This window comes from Rhinopithecus bieti, unplaced genomic scaffold (genome assembly GCF_001698545.2).
Source record: "Rhinopithecus bieti isolate Rb0 unplaced genomic scaffold, ASM169854v2 scaffold_84002, whole genome shotgun sequence".
Lineage (NCBI taxonomy): Eukaryota > Metazoa > Chordata > Mammalia > Primates > Cercopithecidae > Rhinopithecus > Rhinopithecus bieti.
The window spans coordinates 5,140,024-5,158,283 of record NW_016841755.1 but is presented as its reverse complement, the minus strand read 5'-3'; the positions used below and the strand labels follow the sequence as shown (position 1 = coordinate 5,158,283).

At 38.7% G+C, this 18,260-nt stretch overlaps 1 protein-coding gene across 1 annotated transcript in view; it reads right to left on the bottom strand.

The window, feature by feature from the left end:
* The window catches only part of ATP9B (ATPase phospholipid transporting 9B), a 306,136-nt gene that overhangs the window by 177,350 nt on the left and 110,526 nt on the right, over positions 1-18,260 (bottom strand). The window contains 1 exon segment of the mRNA XM_017866120.1: positions 4,861-4,941. Coding sequence (XP_017721609.1) covers positions 4,861-4,941 — 81 coding nt within the window.

Here is an 18,260-nt window from a genome sequence, read left to right as displayed (position 1 = left end):
TAACAATTTTAAAAAATATACTAAGACTTGTTTTCTATTCAACTATAGTTGGGATTGTTCCATGAGATTTTGAAAAATGTGTATTATGTAGCTGTTGCATTTAATAATATCTGTCAATATGCTAAAGTGCCTTCCTAATGCTATTTTAATATTCTACAGTTTTAATAAACTACATGTCCATATTCTATAGATTAGAAGGAAAAAATCCATTCTTGTAGATTTTCTGTTGCCTATTAGTTCTATCAATCTGGGGGTACCATGTTTTCTCCAGTCTGACAGTCTGTGCCTTTTAACTGCAGAGATGTTGAATTACTGAGTCAACCATCTTGCTTTTCTGCTTGCTTTTCTACTTTTGTTTTCTACTTGTCACACCTGGTATTTCGTTTCCTGCACCTGTCTTTTTTCAGGGGGAAAGAAACCAGTTGATCCCACTTTAGCATCTAACTTCATCACCTCTAATGACCTCTTTCTTTTTTTAGTGGTTGCTCTGAGAATTATTGTATGCAACCTTTACTTATCACAGTTTACTCTGAATCAATATTATATCACTTAACACATAATATTTTTTTAAAAACTTACCTCCATTTATTACCTGGCCTCTGAAATCCTCACCCTAACAGAATGGTTTTGTAGTTATGTGACCTTAACATACACGTTTATATGTTCTTTCCTCTGCACACTTTTGTTCACTTTTCATATCCTTAATTCATTAATTTTAATTCTTTTATTTTTATTGCTCTCTCTATATATAAAGATTATAAATTTTCCTATTTCTACACATATCTAACAGATTCAGATTTTGATATGCAGTGTCTCCATTACCAGTATTTTTTAGAAATTCTCCAATTTCAGTTCATATTTCTCCTTTGATACAAAAATTAATTAATATATAGTATTTACATTTACAGGCAGAAAGTCATTTCATTCACTGATTTTGTTACTGCTTACCAATTTTATTGCACTGTGATCAGAGAATATTGTCTGTATGAGTTCTATGTTACGGAACTAAAAATTTCTTTACAAACAAATGTATGTTCAACTTTTGGTGACACCCTATATATGCTGAAATAAAAATTACTGGGGAACAAAGTTCAATAAAATTTAAAATGATATATTTCACTGCTCATGTTCTGAGCTCTCTCTTCTATACCTCTCCTACCTTTCTGTCCACCTGACCCACTAGGCACTGCAGGTAGATGTTAAAGTTTCCTATGACGGACTTTATTATCTTATAGCATCTTTCTCCACCTCATTCTAAATGCTTTCTCGATTCTATACTGGTATTCTTGTTAAATACCAAGGCTGCAACTTTATTTGTATTTGCTTGATGTATCTTTCCTTAACCCTTTGGCCTTTCTGATCCAATTTTCTGTGTGAAAAAGCCTGCGTACTATGCGTCTTTAGCCATATGAATTGATAAACTGTTGTCTAATTTTTAAAACCAAATTTATTTTTTGGTGAGGTGTGTATTTTCTGGTCACTACCATTTTACCAGTGTCCCAGGAGCCTGCCTTCATCCTACTCTCCTTGCTTAGACAGCTACTATTGAGCTTGTCAGCTTTCAATAAAGTCTCTGACTGTCTTTCCACCGATGTAGCAACCAATGAGCTCCTTCTATTTTCTCCTCTCCTCCTCTTCTTGCTTTTCAGCTGATTATTTGAGGAAGCATATAAAATTCATACACACTGTACCATCTTCCACCCATTCTCCCTCCACTGTTTTATTCTTAGATCTGTTAGAGCTTCAGTGCTCAGCATAAAACTTCCACCCAGGTCATCCATCGGCCGGGCAGAGCTAATCCTCTGTGAGATTATTCACAAAAGGCTCGTGTGTACAACACACCTGAATTCTGAGAGCTTGAGACTGCTCTCCACGGAACTGGCACCTGCAGGACAGTCTCGAAGGAGCAAAACGCTCCACTCACACATTCTTCCCCTGCGCCTCCTGGAAAGGCTGCCCTGCTCTTGTATGGCTCTGCGTGCTGAAAACACTGACACCAACCTGGCCCCTTCCAACTGTGGGGAGCTAGTCATTTTCCCAGGGAGACCAAAGGATTTTTCCCTGTACATGTAAAATATGACAGCAGCTACATGTCTTGGAGTTTTCTCACGTGCATGCTGGGCCCTTTCAGTGTGTACCTTCAGACATCCTTGTATTTAGTAACACATACTTGAGCTGTCAACGTTTCAAACCGCTTCATGATTTTGTTTCAAGACTCTGATGTTGGGTATTTCTTGCCGTTCTTCCACATCTATCAACCTCTAGTCCTTTACACCTCTTTGATCATCTCGTTTCCTCGACTCTTTTCTTTACAACCTCCCTATCTCTTACTGTGCATCCCCCACAGGCATGCTGTGATTCAGTCCTCCCTTCTCAGATGCTCACGTTCAGTGTTCTCCTGAGTTCAGTTAGCCTTCTCATTCACATTGTCCTGTTTTATTCTGAAGCTTTTATTCTTACATTCTTGAGAAATTTATTCCATTTTGATTCTTGTGTTTTTAAATGTCTGATTTACGGTGTTCTTTCCGAAGTACCATTGTTTGGTTAGTTACATTTAAATCAGGCTTGTTGCATTGTTATAGAATTACTTTGCATTGAGGTTTTTTCTTTCCCTGTTTTTAGAAATTTTTTATCAATTGAAAATGTGCTTCTCACTTATCTGTTTTCTTCTGTTAATAACTACATTTGCCCAGGCACGATGGCTCTCGTGTCTACAATCCCAACACTTTAGGAGGCTGAGGCAGGAGGACTGCGTGAGCCTAGGAGTTTGAGGTTGCAATGAGTTATGATCACACCACTGCACTCTAGCCTGGGCGAGACAGCAAAAGGGGTTCCTTCTTCTATTCATAAGAATAAAGGCTGTTTTTCTTGAATCTGTACAAATAGGAAATCCTATTCCAAGGATGGGAGGTGGAATCTGTTTCTTAATCCAAGAGTGCCTTCTTCTACAGGCACAACGAAGTTCAATGTCTTCAGTGAAAAGCATCCTTTTGGGGTGGTGTGGGTTGACTCTTCTGATTGCTATTATCATGTTTCAGAAAGGTCAACTTTGTCTATTTCTTCCTAACTAAGCCTCCTAGAGCCACCAACTCTTTACCAGTGCCCCTTGCCCCTGCACATTCCCCCAAGGTCACTTCCAATCTGTACTTCTCCACAAGTCCCTTCAATGTCCCATAGCTTTGCTTACCCAATTCATTCACAGGATGAATTATCCTACTTATGAATCCTTTTTCTTCTGAGGGCAAAACCTGGATGATATCAGCATCCCAAGACAATCTCCTTCTGCTGCACCATCCTGGCTCTGGAGCTAACTGTGTTATTTTGGATATTTTCCCCACTTACAGTAAATTGAAGTTCATAGTATTTTCTGTCTCACATTTCTGCTAAACATGAGCTACAGATTACACTCTCTACTCTCACAGTTAGCCTGTATGATTTTGGAAGGCTGTGTGGTATGTAACAAAATTAAGTGGCCACCATTATCCTAAGGGAATCAGAACTTATGAATGAATCTTTTAAAAACATCTGTATTTATCATTTCTCTTCTAAGCTGAAGATCCTTCAATGGCTTCTTCTGGTCAAGCCTGGATATCTTTCTAGTCCCATACGACCCAGCCCTTGTCACACCTGCATACTGAGCCATATGCTCCCCTTTGAACCAGGTTTTTCAGCCAACCCGCACCTGCTCTCTGACTTCCTTGTACTTCTACACACTGTCTAGCAAACATTTCCGACTTTTCAAAGTCATGAGCAATATAAATTAGAGAAAAGAGCAAGAAAAGGAAAGGAAGAAAGCAAATAATATTTCAAATTCTTAATAGTGGTTACATAAATAACTTTTCATTTATCATACTAAGGGTACCTTTTTGTAACATTTATTCTCATATGTTGTCTTTAATAAGAACACATTGTTTTCATAATAACTACTTTTGTTAAAAAAAAAAAAGATATGAGTTTATTTCAGAATTCATTGCATGATACTTCTCACCAGGACGTGCTTCCTCCTCTGTCCCTCCATGAACATCTTATGCATGCTTGTGTGCAGCACCTATGGAAATAGGCAGCTGCAAAAGGCCCAGAGCACCACAGGACTGTAACGACCTCACAGTGCCCGCACTTCACATCCCCAGAGTTTGCACACTAACTGTCACATTATATAAGCTCTGAAAATGCTTTTTCAAGTGATGACAACTGCTTGCCAATCCCTGCATGTGACCAAGAGTGAAATAAAAGGTGAATTCACCAAGAAAAGTATTTTTAAAATAACTGCAGCAATTACAAATAACCTATAGTCATGTACTAAAATCCCTTACTATAAAGCATTTATAATATCAGCTATAAGCTGTTAAAGAGTTACGGAGTCTCTCAAGCCCTATTAGTCAGGGGCAAAGTTCTTCCAGCTTTAACAAAACTCTATAATAATATAAAGTGTATGGCATGAAATATACATGTGTGTCTAAAGAAACATAACATGCACATACAGACTCACAGACATACATACAAATACCCACCCAACTCAGACAGTAAAAAGCTAGACATGATGTGGATATTATGGTATACCAACTATTCAGTCAAAATGAAAATACATTACTTCATTTAACTGATTCGCAATATTTTAAGAGATAAATATCTTATTAGTAAATATGCTAAAAAAAATTCCAAAAACTGTACTAAATGTATCCCAAAGACATATTAAATATGGGTACACTTAAGAACGTCAAACATTATATAGTTTTCCCTTCCTAGTTTGAAACTTCTGTTTGAATTTATTCTTGATTGAACTACTGTCTCAAAATAAAGGGTTGCTACTTTTAACTTACACAATAACTCTATTTGTATTGAACAACAGGTTTAACTTACCCTGGTAAATGTGCCTTCAAAACTGTGAATGTCCATTTGTGGTTTCTGAGCATAAACATAAGCATTGATAGAAAACAGGTCCTGGAATACAGAACATTTGAATTGATTATAAAGTTATAGTTTAGCAAAATTACTTGGAAATTTCTCATTTGCTAATTAACATTTTTCATATATTATTTACCAAAAGCGATCATTGATTTTCTTAGATTTTTGTGTGTCAACACTATAAATTACAATGTCAGATGAAGACAGAAACCACTTTTAAGCTTGACAGGGTGTGCCCTTGAACAGCAGGTGTGAATCAAAATCACGCAGGAGACACTCACACCAGGCGGCCCCGGAGCCTGCCGGGGGCTCCAATGGTAGAGGTGGAGCCTGTTTAGGAATATCTTGAAGTCACCTGGGTATCACAGTGTTCAGGGGGAATTAAGGAACCATCACAATTCCTCATAAGTTTTATAAAACAGTTTAATAAATTCCTAGATCTGTTCACATGTTTTCATTCAAGCAGGCACTGATCACTATAAGCTAAGGGTGGCCTTCCTTACAGCCATGAGGACATGCTTGTTCCGTGTGTCTGAACCACATGCTCATGACGCATACTTATAAAATCACATGGGAAAGCGTTCACGAAACACACATCATAGCTACTTTTATACCATTAATTTTGGAGCAGAAAAGACATAGGCTTTAGGTTGTTTCACTCACTGACTACACATAAAGGTTAAATCAGAAAGTCTCCAGAGGCGAGGCTGAGCCTGGTCTCCGCTGGACGCCACCCCAGTGCCTCTTCTTGCTGCTGACTGTGCTCTATGCTTTTGCTGTCACAAATCACAGCCAGGACGAGGATCATATGCTGAGTCCTGGGAGTCCTCCTATCAAACCATCTAATTTTGAGTGGTCTTGTGACCCGCCCCCCATGACCCTTTAATACACAGAGTTTGCCATTTCTGTAATTCTGATTTCCATTCTGTACATGTGAGTGTATCAAGTTCTGTCATGGCTGCTAAAACTCAAACAGAAAACTCCCAGACTCCCAGACATGAAGAAGCAGAGGTGAGAGATTAGGGTGACCACAGCAGCTGCAAAGTGAGAAAGAAATGGAAGCTCAGAAAGGAGAGTGCCTCAGAAGGGGCCGAATGTGTATGATCTCATTCTGACACCTAACCCATCATACCCTAACCTACATCCACTAAAAGAATGGAACCAAGACCACCACAGCAGCTGCCTAATGCCAGAAAGGTGGAGCCTAGAGTTTGACTTCAGTCAAGTTAGCTACCAGTTAAAACAGAACCAAACAAAAAACCGGTACTCTTCAGGAGAACATAACAGAATCCTGAATCCTGCCTCTCTACATGAATCATTTTAAAAAATGAAGAGATGATCCAAATGTCTAAACATATGAAGAAACAAAAACACAAAGTCCATACCCAAGAAAGCACATAATCAGTGAAGACCAGCCCTGAGACCACCACATAATCAGTGAAGACCAGCCCTGAGACCACCACATAATCAGTGAAGACCAGCCCTGAGACCACCACATAATCAGTGAAGACCAGCCCTGAGACCACCACATAATCAGTGAAGACCAGCCCTGAGATCACCAAGCATCAGAATTAAGAAGGAAGAATTTAAAGCAGCTTTAGCACATCTGAAAGAAAAGCATGCTCCTAACGAGTAAACGAGGAAATCACAACAAAGAAAGAGGAAGTGTATTTAAGAACAAAGAATCACATAGAAATTCCAAAACTGAAAAAATGCAATGTCTGCAATAAATTCTTCAGATGGGATTAATAGATTATAGATGATGGCGAATCTGAACGCGGGTCAAGAGATAATGATTCCAAAGGACATAGGAAAAAATTATTTTGAACATGAATACAGTCATAGAACCATGAAGGGAATATCACGGAGTCTAACATGCATGTAACTGGGGTTCAGAATGAGTGGACAGACAGAGAATCCAAAAACAAAAACTACTTGAAGAAATAACGACTAAAAACATGCCAAATTTGGCCGAGCATGGTGGCTCACGCCTGTAATCCCAGCACTTTGGGAGGTCGAGACGGGTGGATCACGAGGTCAGCAGATCGAGACCATCCTGGCTAATACAGTGAAACCCCGTCTCTACTAAAAAATACAAAAAAACTAGCCGGGCAAGGTGGCGGGCGCCTGTAGTCCCAGCTACTCGAGAGGCTGAGGCAGGAGAATGGCATAAACCCGGGAGGCGGAGCTTGCAGTGAGCAGAGATCCGGCCACTGCACCCCAGCCTGGGCGACAGAGCAAGACTCCATCTCAAAAAAAAAAAAAAAAAAATGACAAATTTATTGTCAGCCAGAAATGTACAGATTCGGGAAGCCCAGAAAACCCCTAAAAAGACAAATAAAATTTAGAAATAAAAGTCAAATTGCTAAAAAAAAAAAAAAAAAAATCTCAAAAATACCTAGAGAAAAATAACATTATACACAAGAGAAGAACTATCAAAATACCACTGATTTCTTATAAATAATGGAGTCGGAAGACAATGGAACAAAATATTTAAAGTGAGGGGTGGAGTGTGTGGAGGGCAGACTTGTCAAGCAAGAATTCAATATCCAGCTAATATTCTTTAAGAATACAGGTGAAATAAAGACACTGTCAGATAAATAAAATGAAAACTCCATTCCAGCAGACATCCACTAGAGGAGTATCAGCAGAGGTCCTTTAGGCTGAAAAGAAACAGTATCAGGCAGAAACTGATATCATCAAGAAAGAATGGTAAGGAACAAAAGTGGTAAATATCTAAGTAAATATTTAACAAAAAGAAAAACCCAAATCCAATTTTTAATCTTAATTCCCTCAAAATATAAATAAAATGGGCCAGGCACGGTGGCTCATGCCTGTAATCCCACCACTTTGGGAGGCTGAGGCAGGTAGATCACATGAGGCCAGGAGTTTGAGACTAGCCTGGCCCTCATGGAGAAACCTCGTCTCTACTAAAACTACAAAAATTAACCACACATGCTGCTGCATGTCTGTAGTCCCAGCTACTCATGAGGCTAAAGCAAGAGAACTGGTTGAACCCAGGAGGCAGAGGTTGCACTAAGCCGAGATCACACCACCTGCACTCCAGCCTGGGTGACAGAGCAAGATTCCGTGCCAAAAAACTATATGGGTGTGGGGGTGTGTGTATGTATATAAATAAAATATGCTGGAACCGTTTATAATATGTGTAGATATACTACATATTAAAAAGTACAGTGAGCTCTTAAACAACATGGGTTGGAACTATGCAGGTCCACTTATACAAGAATCTTTTTCAATAAATCTATTAGAAAACTTGGAGATTTGTTGATAATCTGAAAAACCTTGAAGATACATCACATAGCCTAGAAACATTTTTTAAATGTTTAAAGTTAGGTATAACATGAGAACATAAAATGTATGTAGACGTAGTCTATTGTATCACTTACTACTATAAAATATACACAAATCTATTACAAAAAGTTAAAAGTAAAATAAAACCTAAACACACAGGTCATGACAACATCTGCAGTTAACTGACTTGCAAATTGATTCTGAAGATGCAGTATCAAACCCTAACTGCACAGAACTAAGTGCAGTACACGCTGTGCTCCCGGAAACGTGTCGCAGCCCCTCCTGCTGTTGCTGCGGGGAGTGAGTGCGAGGGTTTGCTGGAAATGCGGTGCGGCACCATTGACCTCTGTGTGAGCCTTCTCCATTCCAGGGACCCCGTGCATCTGGTGTGAGCCGTCTCCGCTCCAGGACCCCGTGGCATCTGTGGAGCCCGTGCTCCGGCCTCCAGGACCCCGTGCATCTGTGTGAGCCGTCTCCGCTCCAGGACCCCGTGCATCTGTGTGAGCCATCTCCAATCCAGGACCCTGTGCATCACAGTACCGAGTGCTCGCTCATGGCGCTCACATATTTTCCATCGTGTTTAGCATAATACCATGGTGTGAACCTTGAATAACACCACAGGACCCATAAGAAGTGCCTCTAGTGATGCTGGATGGAAATGTTCTCAAAAAGTAGACAAAAGTCATGACATTACAAGAAAAAGCTGAGTTGCTCAGCATGTGTGGTGGATTAAAGTCTGCAGCTATGGCTGCCCACCATTTCAGACAGTGCACCTTGTACACAGGTGATGTCAACTTGTGCAATCAATAAATTCAGTACTGTACTATAAGTGTATTTTCTCTTCAGTATGATTTTCTTAATAATATTTTCTTTTTTCTAGCTTACTTGATTGTAAGGATACAGTATATAACACATATGACATCCAAAATATGTGTTAATCAACTGTTTAGGTTATCAGCAAGGTTTCCAGTGAACAGCAGGCTATTAACAGTTAAATTTGGGGGCAGTTAAAAGTTTACACACAGATTTTTGACTTCATGGGGGATTGACACCCTTGTTCCCTGTATTGTTCAAGGGGACTGTATAGTACAAAGGGTGAGTGGGGGAAACAGGTCTATTCAAGGACAAAATTCTTTTTTTTTTTTTTTTTTTTTTAAATGGAGTCTCGCTCTGTCGCCCAGGCTGGAGTACAGCGGCAGGATCTCGGCTCACTGCAATCTCCGCCTCCCGGGTTCAAGTGATTCTCTGGTCTCAGCCTCCTGAGTAGCTGGGATGACAGGTGCATGCCACCATGCCCAGCTAATTTTTATATTTTTATTAGAGACGGGGTTTCACCACATTGGTCAGGCTGGTCTTGAACTCCTGACCTTGTGATCCGCCCACCTCAGCCTCCCAAAGTGCTGGAATACAGGCATGAGCCACCGTACCTGGTCTCAAGGACAAAATTATTATATTTTATGTGAAGTGGTACAATTTTCACTTTTCACAATACACTTTTAGTTAAAGGCATATTGCAAACTCTAAAGGCATACTGTAACTAGTTAAAAACTCTAGTTAAAGGCATATTTTAGTTAAGAGCATACTGCAAACTAAAAAAAAGTGCTAAAAAGTCAAGAGATAAAATAGTATTCCAAAAATATTCAATTACGGAAATACTGAAGAAAGATCTAAAGGAAGACTTGAGAAGCCGAGGTACACTTGAAGGCCTTAAGGGATAACAGAAAGAAACTAACAGAGAAAGATTCGAAAAAGAGAGAAGAAACTACTCATCTACCAAGGTCTCTAAAAAGCACAATTAGATAACATCAGTTGAAAGTTATAAAATAATTATTCTCAGGAGGATTATTTAGTGTAATTATAGGCAAAACAGGGGAATAAAGATAATGTTCTTTATTTATGGGATAATGAAGGAATTTCCAATTTATAGAATGCTTTTTCCATGTAAGTTAAGACAAACTGGTCTTACCGGTGAAGGAAAAGACAGTTGGATCAGAAATAAAGGAGAGTGGAAAGTCAGAAAGCATTGTCATCAATAAGAAGAACCACAGTTGATTATAACTTCTAACAAGGATTCCAGGGAGCACTGAGGGCTGAGCTAGAACTGGTAACCATCACTTTGTATTTCCCAACCTTGCCCTGTATTCTGAGGGATGCAGGACAATTCATTTTCCACTCTTATTTGCTTTTTTAAAATTTCAGCAACTATATATATTTCTAAGAGTTTTTATTTTCCACATGATCCTTTTTCCTAGCTTGTTTTATTTAGGTTGCTAGTAACATCCTCTCAGATTTCTTAAAGTATATTAGACATTGGAATTGATTCTCTTCTGTTCCTGGAACATCTACTTCCTCTGGGCTCGGCTTTGACATTTGTATCGGGCTGTCTCTTCCCTGTTGATTCTACACACGCATTCCAACAATCCTTTCAAAAAAGGGGTAGCATGGCTACAGGGCATCCTCATGTTTTCTACACAGGACTCTTCCTGCCAGATCGCTTCTTAAAGGGACTGGAGAGTTGTATGTCACGCTCAATCACTTAAAAAAAATCTTTAACAGAGAAGATTCGATCATCTAAAATTGATACGGTCTTTTCATTTCTAGAAGACATATTTACTATTTTCTGTTAACATTTCATTCATTTTATATTTTAATCTATGTGAGTCATTAACATACAAATTTGTAAATTGCTTTGAGTTCCTTGAAGAATGCACATGAAATAACTGATGCTAATAAAACAGGTAATGATAACAACAATTCTAAAGGGAGCATCCTGTTCTCAGGGCAGCACAGTCCTCTGAGAACTGCTGGAATGGTTTTGTGCGCTCCATGCAGCAGCAGCACAGGGGGAATCAGACACTCAACAGAAAACAAAATGAAGAAATGGCTCGGCAGAGACCACCTTCCATCTTTCTTCCCATTTCCTTCGAAAAATAGAACTTCGGAGCTGTAGATGGGTAGGCGGCTTCTCACTTAAAGAACGCATTTCTCAGCCTTCTTTGCAGCTGGTTAGGACCATATAACTGATTCTGGCCAGCAGAGCATGTGAAAGGACATGTGCCCCTCTGAGTCCAAGTACTCACCAGGCCCTTCCTTCCCCTCCCCTGTGGGGCAGTGTGGAGGTGGGGCAGCCACTGGAACCCACCCTGCAAAACCACATATCACGTAGCAGCAGAGATCAGCTTTTGACCACCCACCTGGGCTATTGTGAGGGTGAAAATCTGTTTTGATTCAAGGTGTGTCCGTCCCGTTTCAGCACAGGAAACAGAAGCTATCCTAGACCGTGTAGCAGAAAGTGATTTCATACACAGAACAAGATGCTTCCCAAATCAATGAAAGGATAAAGCTCAGGACTGAAGCTCCAAAGCTACTCTCAGAATGTTACCAAAATATCCATCCAAGGAAAGCACCACGGCAAGGAACACATCTGAGACACGTGGTTTGGAGACCCCATGCACACAGTGCACTCCCACCCAAGCCCTAAAGCTGGAGAGCAGGAGCAGGAGCTCAGACCCCTGAGAACACCTGTCAGCAGAGAATACACAGGCAAAAAGATACCTCCTCCTCACTCCTGCCTTACAAGCTCTGTGAAAGTACATTCAACGTGAAAGCGAATCCACGTATCTTTCAAGAAACTGTGAAAAATACGTGCAGGCTAGTTTCCAAATCTCTAAAGAACAGAGGCTGCGGGAAGGGTGGACTAAAGGTTGAACATACTAGTTTACCACAGTGCAACTGTTACAGTAGCTTAGACTATGTATTAACTGTTAATAGCAAAAATTTATTTTCAATTAAGCTGGTTTACACAAAGAGAAATATTCTCTAGTAACTTGAGAATTATGAAACTTCTATAGAATGTTTAATAAGCAATCAAATGATTCCAGCAATAAGGCAAGTCTGAGAATCACTCATCATTTAAATATGACACTGTCACACTAATTTCCAAAACATGAAACTTTCATACCTCAAACTACCTTTTGATATATGAAAATAAAAAACAGGCTGGCAAGCTCATTTCCACACACACATCAGCATTTAGAGTAATGCATTTCATCTAGTATAGTAGACATCAAATGACTGAATAAATGGCACAGTAATGAGAATGTCATTTGAAGCTTTTCACGATAATTTAAAAATCATTCTGAAGTTTTCAATAATGGAGGAAAGCCTCTGCTGTGAGGTCAAGGGCAACATTTGTTCGCATTACTTAAAGGTCATTAAAATACATCCTTAATCATAACATGTGGTTCATTACAAATAAAATTGCCTTTCGTTCAATAAAACTAATTAAATGTAAATGGTATTGTTTACTGCTATATGGATCTTTTGAAATAAATCAGCATGTCATGATTTATTGGAAATTACTGTGGCCTTGTGGTTGTTAATAAATTTGTTTGATCACAAAAGCCAGAAACATATTTCCCAAATGTCTACAATGCCTGAAAACTGTGCCTCTAGACAGCTATGAAGCCACAAGAAACTGCACCTGCCATTACACAGGCTCTGCAGCACAGCTATTATTACATGACTCTTCGAAATTTTAATTCTCTGATCATATTAAGTTCCTGAAAATATAACAGAATTGACGAAGGTTATTCTTGGCTGTGTCCTCAGCTCCTCCAGATGGGTTCTCGGGTCTCTAAGTTTACTTCGCCTGGCTGTCACCATGGACACAGTCTGATGTGACACAACTGGGATACAACAAACAGCTCACAACACAGAAGACCCTCAGATCTACACCACGAGAGACACAAATGTCAGAATGAGGGACGATTATGGGCATAAGCTATTACATGAAAAACTCAATTGCCTTGCCTGTATCCATAATGGAATCAGAGCTTTCTTCTCTAAGGAAAAAAGATCTATACCTAACATATCAAGTTATGTGAAGCTAAAATTTAAAACTGATTAATGAATCAGATATTCAGTTGAACTTCCTTTTTTCCTAGGATATACTGCTTTTTGGTGGTGTGGTCACAGCAAAAATTAAAATGTTTTCATTTTACCATATAGTTATGTCATTAAAATCCTTAATCAGACTCTGTATTAAAGTGTACTGGCCACAAAAATTTAAAAGTTGCATTGTGTGAATTGTTTAATTCTGTAAATATTTTTGAATTGATATATGTGTATCTATCTGTCACTAATAAAAATAAAGCATCCTATAATATTGAAGAAAATAAAATGTCACTTCCTGTAATCATGGCAAAGAGCACTACTCAAAGTTATAGATAACAGTATGAAAAACTGTAACTACTTCATTAAGGTGTGATTTACTGCAATAAACTTCACGTTTAAAGTGTACCGTTTTGTTTTGATATATGTGTATGCCTGTGACCATCACCACCTCATGATACTGAACATTTCCATTATTCACAAAAGTGCCCCCGTCCCCCCTTGCAGCCCGCCTATCCCTGCACTGCTAACTTCTATCACCTGCTGGTCACTTGTACAGAATTGTGTGTTAATGGAATCATACACCAATATTCTTGCTTGGCTGGATTTTTTTGCTTTCTTTTTTTTTCAGACAAATTTTTTCTAACATAGTGTTTTGATTCTGTATTTTCCTCTCTACTACCCTTAGCAAAATTAAATCTGCTAGAAAAATATCATTTAGTGTGACTTGCTCCCAAGCTGCCTACTGAATCCTTGGAAGGCTCTTCAGGAGGAGGACCCAGAGGGTGGAGCTTTCGTCCAAGTGTTACAGTCAACCAAAATCCCCCCCAGTCGTTTAAGGACTCATACTATCCCCGCTTTAGTTCTGCAGAGATTACTTGAGGATGTATACAAGAAAAAGAAGGACACGAGGAGGAAATATGTAACCACGAAACAGTAGCACTAACCTAGCAATCAGTTCCAATTACATTAGAAAGTCAATAGGTTGCAAGAATATCTCTATGATGAAACTTACCTTAATAAATAGTATGAGAATAATAAGCTAGATGTCAAGTAATAAGATAATAGAACAGATTTATTTCACAACATAAAAAAAAGAAAAGCAAGTTGAAAACCCTGGGAAGCACAGTAAGGATGGGAAAGGGCTGAGGAGGGAAATGATGACACAGAAGATGCAGGCTGGAGTGAGGCATGATTCTGCTCAGCTCATAACATGAAATAAAAAAATAAAATAAAATAAAGAACCAACTTAACCTTAACTCTAAAACAATTCTTTAGCCACACATACTAAGTGACATGATTCAACTTCCCTCTCCTAGGTCTTTGTGCATCAGATGGAACTGTAGGAACTATTTTAATAATTATAATACTGTAAATGCAAACTACTTGGCTCTCACCTTTCAATTCCAGCTACTGACAAACATTTAAAAGTGGTTAAAATGATAAATGAATATTGGTGGGCAAACAGCCTCCTGGCTATAAATGCATAAAGAAAAACATATAAACAGTAAAAGAAAACATATAAATATTTACCTAAATAAAATTTGAAATATTTACATGGCAAAGATATTATAAGGCTAGAAGTTAAGAAACAGATTGGAGAACATATTTGCAATGTGTACTGGGTAAAGTTATGGAGAAACAGACACGCTCATACCCTGATGTTGAAAAGTTAGAATTGTATAACCATTTGGGGACAATATTAAATTTGTGAAAAAATAAAAAACTAACAAAACAGTTCTTCAGTGAATGGTACTGATGCAAATAACAGCTTTTTTTTTCTTTTAACTTTAATTAAACTTAAAAAAAAAAAAAAACTCCCCCCAAAATGGTAATCAGATTTTATATGTAAAGCAGGAATTATTTTAAAACTAATTATTTAAAATATAATCATGAGTAGAAATAGTCTAAGCATAAAACCAAAAAGCAGAAACAATTTAAAAAATATTGGTAGGTCACATTATATAAACACACTGAACTTTCATATGGGCAACAGAAACTATAAACGAAAGTATTTAGAAAATTGGAAAATAAAAGTTATTAACAAACTTTACATACAAAGAACTTTAAAAACACACAGGAGAAAACTAAGCAGATAACATGAACAGACTTAGAAAATAGCTGGGCACGGTGGCTCAAGCCTGTAATCCCAGCACTTTGGGAGGCCGAGGAGGGTGGATCACAAGGTCAGGAGATCGAGACCATCCTGGCTAACACGGTGAAACCCCGTCCCTACTAAAAAATACAAAAAACTAGCCGGGCGAGGTGGCGGGCGCCTGTAGTCCAAGCTACTCGGGAGGCTGAGGCAGGAGAATGGCGTAAACCCAGGAGGCGGAGCTTGCAGTGAGCTGAGATCCGGCCACTGCACTCCAGCCTGGGCGGCAGAGCGAGACTCCGTCTCAAAAAAAAAAAGAAAGAAAGAAAAGAAAAATATGACAAATATACTTTCTTAGGTAAGAATTATCTTCGACCTCACACATTAAAATCTAACCAAAAATTTAAATGGGATACCATTGTTACAGTTATCAGATCGGAAAACAGTGAAAGATTAATTGATTAATTAATACACAGTAGATAAGTTGCATAGTCTTCTGAAGAGCATTTTGGCCAAATAACCAAAATTCTTGAAATATGCTTATTTTTTTAATCTAGAATTTCAAAATAACTTTTAAATTCACCAATATCAGGCCAGTTACAGAAGCTATAATTTATCAGAAACTATGCAGCTAATAAAACACTTGCAAGGACACACAATTTCTAACATGAAAGGATGACCCATAGCATATTGTTGAATAAATATTCTACTGGAAAAAACAGTAATATACAGCATTATCCAACCATGCAAGAATGTGGCTAGGGGAAGGTACTGTCAGAAAGGATTTACACCAAAATGCTCATGAGAGCCAATGCAGACTGGCAGGGTTTTCTTTTCTATTTTGTGATTTATGTATTATTTTCAATGCACACATTACTATTAGAATCAGGACTCAAAATTGACATCCACCTCTTTTTTAAAGGAAAGCCCCCTAAGAGAGGGCAGGAACATCTAAAGATGGTAGAAGGGCTGGCATTCAGGCTCTCTGCAGGGTGGTCACAAGCCTCCCAGCAGGTAGATCCCTACCAACAAGCAATTTCTCAATAAACAAATACAGGCTTGTTTGTTTGTTTTAGTTTAATCATAATTTGAAATGTCACGTAGTTTGCTTCATCCACAAGGAACTTAATATTTTTCATTAAAAATTAATCAAGGGCTTCTACAAGCAATGTTGTGGTAACTAATATGAGACTTGCCCTCCCAGGAAAACAACTGGAAAATGGACAATATTTATAAAATATCTCTTTTCAGACACTAGATACAGTATCCCAGGGAGAAGAGAAACAAAGCCATGTGCCCCACATAAGCCCAGGTAAAGAGACTGACCACTTCACAGGGCAGAAGCCAGGCAGAGGGAGGCAGCTATTTTGAATTTAGGAGACTGAGACCAGAATTCAGGGAAACTGACAGCTAGCATTTGCAAAATACTCAAAAAGGGGCAAGGAAGAAAAAGAATTGCAGAAATATGCAGAGTGTTCTACCTGAGTGTTACTGAATGTGAGTACACACAGCATACAGGGTAAGAGTGTGTCTGGTCAAAAGAGAACCACAGAGTTCCAGCCCCAACCACCCGCAGAGACTACAGAGTTGGAGAGAGTTGAGTTTTGACTAGCCAGAGTTCAGAGGCACCTGTGAACCAGCAAGGATTTCAGCAGATATCAGAAGGATCCCAGCAGGATCATGCTTTAGCAATAGGATTAATTAGCATTCCAATAAAGGAGCCTCTAGGCCTCTAACAAAGTTTAAGAACAAGCCTTGAAGACATCAAGTTGACCCACAAGTTGCTGAACTAATTTGATAAAGATCAAGATGCTTTAAAGATAGAAATGAAAATCTCAGACATTAAATGTAACACTTATATACTCATCATACAATAAAAAATTACCAGACATGGAAAGAAGCAGGAAAGTATGGGTCTATAACGAGGACCAAAAAACTTAAATAGAAACATACCCAAAAGGGACAGAGATAAATGAGTTAACACACATGGAATTCAGCATTATAAACCGTGGAAATAGTCCAATGAAGCCATATACATAGTGGGAAAGAACAGAAAAGGTATTTAAACAAAAATGAGAGAAACATATGGAACATCCAGAGATTACAACACTCGGAATAACAAAATTCATTGGGTGGGCTTAACAGAAGACTAGATACTGAAAAAGATAAATGTTAGTGAATTTAATGACAGAGTAACAGATACTATCGAAATTGAGTTACAGAAGGAAAAAAAGGCTGAGAAAAAGAGTAAGAGAGCATCAACGGCGCGCAGGAATCTAAGTACTTGATATTCCCACATCACTGAAGCGCTTACTCTTTTTTGATATGAGTAGTTAGACTAATTTACTTGATATTAGTAGTTAGACTAATTCTGTTGGTCATGTCTCAGAGGGGTTTGGGCAGAGAGATAAGAAAAATAAAGGCTGAAAATCTTGAAACTGGATAAAAACCAGGAAACTCCAGATACAAGAAGCCCAACAAACCCAAGCAAGACAAATGAGAACACATCATACTTAAATTCCTGAAAGCCAGTCAGAACAGGAAAGGCTTTCAAAATACCCACAGAAAAAGGCACAGAGGATAAAGAAGAGTCAGGGTAAGAATGCCTGTAAGCGTCTTTTCAGGACTATGGATGCCATAAGATGAAATAAAAGCTCTGAAAGGCAAAGATGAAAAAGAAAGACTGTCAAATGAAAACTTCAAGACATCCTTCAAAAGTGAAGGCAAAATAGGCCCCACGTGATGGCTCACACCTGTAACCCCTGATTTTGGGAGGCCGAGGTGGGCGGATCATCTGAGGTCAGGAGTTCAAGACCAGCCTGGCCAACATGATGAAACCCTGTCTCTACTTAAAAAAAAAAAAAACTACAAAATTTAGCCAGGCGTGGTGGTGGTACGTGCCTATAATCCCAGCTACTCAGGAGGCTGAGGCAGGAGAACCGCTTAAACCCAGGAGGCGGAGGCTGCAGTGAGTCGAGATTGCGCCACTGCACTTAAGCCTCTGACAGAGTCTCGCTCTGTCTCAAAAAAAAAAAAAAAAAAAAAAAAAAAAAAA